This window comes from Montipora capricornis, chromosome 8, assembly GCF_036669925.1.
Source record: "Montipora capricornis isolate CH-2021 chromosome 8, ASM3666992v2, whole genome shotgun sequence".
Taxonomy (NCBI): domain Eukaryota; kingdom Metazoa; phylum Cnidaria; class Anthozoa; order Scleractinia; family Acroporidae; genus Montipora; species Montipora capricornis.
In genome coordinates, this window is record NC_090890.1 from 37831735 (window position 1) to 37839234 (window position 7500).

At 39.0% G+C, this 7500-nt stretch overlaps 1 protein-coding gene across 2 annotated transcripts in view; it reads left to right on the plus strand.

Moving 5' to 3' along the window:
• LOC138014409 (hexosaminidase D-like) overlaps positions 1 to 7500 on the plus strand; it is a 36275-nt gene that overhangs the window by 1447 nt on the left and 27328 nt on the right. For both annotated transcript variants that reach the window (XM_068861471.1, XM_068861472.1), the window contains exons 2-7: positions 549 to 684; positions 772 to 841; positions 2550 to 2659; positions 3787 to 3874; positions 4755 to 4833; positions 6172 to 6257. In XM_068861471.1, the coding sequence (XP_068717572.1) occupies positions 549 to 684; positions 772 to 841; positions 2550 to 2659; positions 3787 to 3874; positions 4755 to 4833; positions 6172 to 6257 (569 nt within the window). The remainder of the gene's footprint in view (positions 1 to 548; positions 685 to 771; positions 842 to 2549; positions 2660 to 3786; positions 3875 to 4754; positions 4834 to 6171; positions 6258 to 7500) is intronic.

Here is a 7500-nt window from a genome sequence, read left to right on the forward strand (position 1 = left end):
AGGCACTTTTGTTGACATGTTTAATTTTTTTGAAGCACCTTTACAGTGTATTTTCAATTTTTTGCGTCATCCATGAGTTTTGCGGATTCTCCCAACAAGGATGAGTCGAATTGAAACTCCTTTTTACAAGATTTTTTTTTTTCGAATGGTTTTTGTCAGCTTCAGAGTTTTGACCACTGGCATGCATGAGGACACAGTTCTTTTAAAATCTATAAGTGTCACTCTTGGGAGTGAAAGGGTTAATGGGGACATAGTTTTTGAGTGAATCTAACTGTTGTTAACCCTTTCACTCCTGTGGGGTTCCCCATTGACAAGTAAAATCGTCTGGCGTTAGACAGAGTAAAATCTATGTGTCACTCTTGGGAGTGAAAGGGTTAATCCTTCAACTTATGTATACTTTGTCTGAGCTCTGCTACCACAGCATTGAGCACTTTACGCCAAGGTTGACTCTACCTCCACATATATACTGTATATATATATATATATATAATTGTAAAGAAATACATAAATCAATAACAATTATGATCTTTTTTTTTTCATCTCCAAAGTCAAGGTCAAAACAATTAAGGAGGCAGAGACAGAACTTAAAAAGGCTTATTTGACCATAGATAATCTCAAACAAGAACTGTCAGAAGCAAAGAGAATTAACACAAAAACCAACAGGATGGAATTAGACAAAAGGAAGTAAGAGTTTGTTGGAAAGGTACAATTCAGGTAACCATTCATTAGTCAGGATTTTAATAATTAGATCTCACCATGATTTGTTACCAGATTTGGGGGTCACAAACTTGTTCATTTGGATCTCAAAGGGGCTCCACCAAGGATGGATTATCTGATTAAGGTATGTGTATTAGTGTCATTTTAATTAAATACTTTTTAAAAAATTGTTAATCATTATCTTTAAATAAGCTGCAATGTGGCGGAGCGTTGAGAACACTGGCCTTTCAACCAATAATTTCATTTCTCACACTTGTCATTCTACATACATGTAATAGGGCTCAACATTATAAAAAAATTCCAGTCGAAATTTTTGCAACAAGATCCAAAATAAATGTAATCAAGTGAGGCTATGATCTTCGCAGTTATGAGCGCAATTTTTGCAATTGCGTAGAGAAGCCTGAAAAATTCAGGACTTCAACGGGGTCCTGAATTTTTCAGGCTTCTCTACGCAATTGCAAAAATTGCGCTCATAACTGCAAAGATCATTAAGCCTCACTTGATTTCATATCCGCAGTTCATATATGATTCATTTCATATACCATTTCATCAATTAAAATAAATGTAGTTGCAAGTTGACAAATTTTAGTTGCAGACTGTGTATAATGAAATGTAATCAGGGGTAATCGCACTGTATTGTGTTGCAAGAGGTTTAACAAAACAAAACAAAACATGAGCCTGCAGTAGACATTGAAAGAAACTGCTGACAATGGCAGGTGTTTGAGGGAATGGTGTTGTGCATAGAACGTCCATTGCAGATAAATAATGCTTCAATTTTGCCCCATATCTTGAGATTGAAAAAACTCATGACGAGAAATTTTTCTTTGTTGAAGTTTGACTAGGGTATTGGGATCAGCCATGGTCCTTGGGCACTAATGGGGCACTTGTTATCATTATCATTATTATTATCATTATCATTAACAGTAACACTGTCAGAGTCAGTATCAGTGTCATTGTCAGTGTCAGTGTCAGTATCAGTATCATTGTCAGTGTCGTTGTCAGTATTACTGTCAGTGTCAGTGTCAGTGTCAGTATTACTGTCAGTGTCAGTGTCAGTATTACTGTCAGTGTCATTGTCAGTATTGGAGGTGCGGTGGCCTCATGGTTAGTGCGCTCGACTCCGGATCGAGTGGTCCGGGTTCGGGTCCTCGCCGGGGACATTGTGTTGTGTTCTTGGGCAAGACACTTTACTATCACGGTGCCTCTCTCCACCCAGGTGTATAAATGGGTACCGGCGAATTTAATGCCGGGGGTAACCCTGCGATGGACTGGCATCCCATCCAGGGGGAGTAGAAATACTCCTAGTCGCTTCATGCTACAGAAACCGGAGATAAGCGCCGGCCTGATGGGCCTTCTAGGCTCGTAAGCAGACTTTACCTTACCTTTACCATTTTCAGTATTACTGTCAGTGTCAGTGTGACAGTGTCAGTATCAGTATCATTGTCATTGTCAGTATTAGTCTCAGTGTCATTGTCAGTATTACTGTCAGTGTCAGTGTCGGTATTAATGTCAGTGTCATTGTCAGTATTACTGTCAGTGTCAGTATCAGTGTCATTGTCAAATACCGTTGTTGTCAGTGACATATTGCCAGTGTCAGTGTGTGTGTCAGTGTGTGTGTCAGTGTCAGAGTCATAATTATGTCATTGCCATTGTCATTGTTATTATCATTAAACTAGTTTACTGGTGGAGTGTTAAAAAAAGGAAAAGATATAGTGTAACAATAAATACTAATTGTAACAGTGATAATTTATTATTGTATGACTCAATGACTATAATCTGGAGATTCTAGTTGTTTTGCACAATCGCTGTCTCTCTTTTTATCATCTGAACAGATCTTAGGTGACTTCAAGAAATGGGGAGCCAGTGGCGTACTTTTGGAGTATGAGGATATGTTTCCCTATAAAGAAAAATTTGAAGTTTTACAAGGTCAAAAGCCTTATAGGTAAGTCTTCTGTATATCCAGTTTCAATTGGTGTCCCTACACTCTTAACCCTTTCACTCCTGTGGGGTTCCCCATTAGACAGAGTAAAATCTACTGGCGTGAGACAGAGTAAAATCTATAAGTGTCACTCTTGGGAGTGAAAGGGTTAATGGGGACATAGTTTTTGAGTGAATCTAGCTGTTGTTAACCCTTTCACTCCTGTGGGGTTCCCCATTGATGAGTAAAATCTTCTGGCGTGAGACAGAGTAAAATCTATAAGTGTCACTCTTGGGAGTGAAAGAGTTAAATTAAAGCTCTTTTAGGAAAGAGGATAGGATAAGGGAGTGCATGATGGTCATCTCTTTCGTGCACGATTCCATATCAAGAGCAACTTTCTAGAAGAACGGTGACATAATGGTTTACGAGACTGCCAATCCTGATGGGCATGGGTCTCAAGGCTAGTGGTTCTTTCACCATGTTGTTTCGTTAGACAACAAACTTTGTCCTACCTCATCTCTCTCCATCCAAGTACATGTATAATTATTATGGCTACTGGCAACATACAGTTGTACTCCTGGGTTAACCCTATGATTCACTTGCATCGCTTCCAGGGGCCTGGAGGAGCAATACTCTACTTCGCTTTATGGTACAAAATCTCGGATAGCCCTCAGCTGTACCTATTTAATGTTGACTTAAATTGAGCAAATAAAAGAGGATTTGTAGTGTCATACATGTAGCTTGGGCCATTGTGTGTATAAATCAGGTACTCAAGAAACAGCCATTGCAATTACATTAACAATGATATGGACCGAAATAAGTACCGGTTGCCCTTTGTTCTAATTTATATTAATTTATCCAAAAGCATATGTTAAATTCCTCAGTCTGTGGATTTCCTTGCGTACTCTCCTTAACCCAAGGTTATTATGAGGTCAATTTACAGGGTTGTAATATATACAGTAAGATCATTTGGCTTTAGTAAATGAAGAAGATTTATTTGTATTTTTGTGGCTCATGTTAGAAGGTGAATAATAAACACTTTCAGAGGTGATTTCTTGAAAATGTGATTACTTGTCTAGTAATTTTAATCTCAAGAAGTATTCTTGAAACTACCTGATGTAAATATTATAGTACATGATTTAACCTTTCAGCCAAGGGGAAATCAAGCAGTTTCTAGAAGCTGCCAGTGAGGCCGAGTTGATGGTGATTCCACTTGTGCAGACATTTGGCCATCTCGAGGTAGGGTAATCAAGATTTTGTAATGCTTATTTCACTGTACTTGTTGTCTTAGCATGCTTTCCAGTTTAATGACAGAACTGACTGGCCAGACCAGGCATTTTGAAGGACTAATTCTACGGCACCCTTCAAATGAACACACTTCGAAGATAATATATACCTCTCCAGAAAAATGTGAGGGATTATCGTGCAAGTTTTCCTTCAAATTGTTGCACTTTCTTTGCAAACTGACGTGTCTGGCTGGCCATTTCTGTTTTTAATCCAATGTTAAAAGTATTTCATGACAACTGGAATGAAGGTAATACTCAGTGCCTAATTGACCACTCCCGTCACAAGCCTTTAGGTTCAATAAAATAAATCTTGGTCATTATTTTTTGCAAGACATTGAATGGGAACTAGTACATGTACCAGAACAAAAACATGTTGCGACCAATGGGAAGCTAGAACAACTTTAAAGTCACCAGTGGGGAGCTAGAACAACTTTTAAGTCAAAAAAGGTCAGGATGGAACAAGAACACAGGAATTTCAGACTGCATGGTCTGACACTCTACTGCACTGCCCTCTTTAATTCATGGTTCTTTTTTTCTTATTCACATTAGCTTCAACTCATTGAATGTGGATTGTTCAATTGACATGTACCTACAGAGCTACCTTAAACTATGTACTTAATTAACCATTTCCATCACAGGCCTTGGCTGGTGGCCCTGTGTTGAAATCTCAAATCATGGTTACGTAGCCCTACCCATGATAACTACTATGATCACAGCCCATAGGCTATTAAAAAGGACTTAACTAATGGTTAACACCAAGCATGCTTAATGCAACCAACTCTCAGTGCCCTGACCTCAGTGTGACTGTTTCTTTTATTTTCTCATTTGTCAAGTTTGTCTTGAAACAAAAAGAGTTTTCACATCTTCGGGAAACAGAACACTTCACAAATTCATTATGTCCAAATAACAAAGGTGAGTTTGACAGTTTTGTATTTCAGGTGGGCCAGGAGACAGTCATTAGCTAATTTTATTACTAAAATAATAATTATAATTAAATGCCATAAAAGCTATGTTGTACATTGGTTCATTTACCAAGTTACAATAATAATTGAATGTGTCAATCACAACTATAGGTGCATACTAATTTAACCTGAGCATAAGGCCCATGAAAGAGCACCCACACAGTTATGTATAATGTTACAATAATTTCCTTTTCCACTTGAAGTTTTTTGACAAAATGGCGTACCGTAATTTCAGGTGCATAATTCCTCTTTATTTGCATGCTTTCAAAGAATTGACCCATTTATCACTGTGCCACTTTTTTCATTCTTTATTCTGTTCTGTTTCACCACAGGGAACCTGCACAATCTGTTTCCGTAACCGTTTGTAATTTTATAGTAAATGTATTGGATTCACCATTTGCTTCTTCTGCAGCAATATATCGATGAATATGTGCATGAACTAACACTAAACGTTGTATTACCTTACCTGTGGTGTACTGTTGTTCTTTTGCCTCAGGAGTGGTATTTTGAGCGATTTTGAAGATTTCGAGTTCACTGTTTATTGTGCCTCTCAATAGAAGGACAAGGGTGGAAGCTAATTTTTTGAACGGCTCCAGCACCATGCGTTTTTTCTCCTGAAAATTGCATCACTTCGCTTTCAAACTTAGCAGGAGTATGGCCAAAAGATTCACGCTTCTTCTTGTACTTCTTGATGCTTTTCTACTAAGACATTTTTTTCCTTTTAAAGCCAGTCCCCTCTTGCAGGTGATTGAGATTCTCAGCCTCTTCCTTTTTGCCCAGCTGTTTGAAGTGACATCCTTTGCTGATAATGCTTTCCTTTGCTGTGGCACGGGTTTATCTGAATCGGTATTGTGAGGAGTCTCTATTACGAGCCTAGAGAGGCCCATCAGGCCGGCGCTTATCTCTGGTTTTGGTACTCGGCTTATGAAACGACTATGAGTATTTCTACTCCCCCCTGGATGGGATACTAGTCAAATAGCAGGGTTACCCCCAGCATTAAATTCACCGGTACCCATTTATACACCTGGGTGGAGAGAGGCACCGTGAGAGTAAAGTGTCTTACCCAAGAACACAACACAATGTACCCGGCCAGGACCCGAACCCGGACCACTCAATCCGGAGTCGAGTGCACTAACCATGAGGCCACTGTGCCTCCCACTAGTATTGTGAGGAGAGCTAGTGGTAATTACTAGATCGAATTAGTAAATGTGTGACTATGATTATTTTCTGCATATTTCCTTTGCAATTCGATTTTACCTCCACATTTTCTCCACATTACTTTGCACAGAGTCTGTGCCCATGGTTCTTGAACTCATTGACCAGGTTTTAGAGCTGCATCCTGATGCAAAATGGTTCCACATTGGAGGAGATGAGGTATAGAGAAGAGTTGTAGCCATTCATATCTGATACATGTATAAGCACTTAAACATACCAATAAAAACACACACACTAAAAAGGATCACTCCAATACGTAGACCTTTGCTCAAGCCTAATGTCTAGCGGGTGGAACTCAAACCTCAAAGGAAATGGGATCTTCTTACAGTACCTCTCTGCAAAGGAAATCATGTCTAAGTGGTCAGAAAACATATGCCGCCTTTTATGAACCACCATCATAGGATCTTTTAAGTGGCAGCATGTTCCTTCCACCATGTCAATAGACTGCGACCAGTCTCTCTTTTGCTGAAGCTGTGGGTCGCAAATACTGTGGGCGTTGGTTAGAGGGCAACGCCCCCGCCGTATTTGCGACCCGCAGTTTCATTCATTTCGAAAGTTCTCATTTGTTTCAGCAAATTTTAGAGCAAAAGAAAGAGTGCTTGCAGTCCACCATGTGTCAACAGCTCCTAAGAAACACCAAAAAAGATATTTGATCAGGCTTGGTCTTTACAAAATGAAATGCTTGTATTTTTGAGAGAACCACAAAGTGGTCATTGAAAAATGCACATGCATTGGTGAAAGTTACAGTTTTTGCCACAAGCTGTTCTTATTTGGTTCTGTCATTCACTTCACTTTCCTAGTTGGTGTGAATGTTTGATCTGTATGGCACCATGACCAGGCCCCAGTTGTCCCAAGGGTGGATAAATCACTATTCACTGGACAACTCAATTGGTTTTGCAAGTGTTTATCCGTTGGATTAGCGTTATCCACCTTTTGAACAATTTTTGTTTTTGTTGCTTCATTTGCTCAAAATTATGCACTGGCAGCGATGGACCACAACACTGAGAATGCCTGCCTAGTGTAGTGGGCTGCATATTGTCTTTGCTACCAATTCAAACCCTTTGGGAATAAAACGTTTTGTTGTAGGTATTTCCATATCATTTAACTGGGAATGCTACATTATAATGATGGCATATGCAATATTTACACAAAGAATCTTAAACCAGGGTGATTTGAATAGACCAATTTCGATTTATTAAAATTCAGTTAAAAACAAAAGGCATCATCTCGAGGCTCTGGGAAATAAACTCATACAAATCCTTATATTTATTCCCCAGAGCCTCGAGATGATATCTTTTGTTTAGGACTGAATTTTAATATATCGAAATTGGTCTATTGGGTACAACATCGAGTTAGCCGATTTGGTCTCTTGCAGCATAGTTAATCGAGGGACTGGTTATGA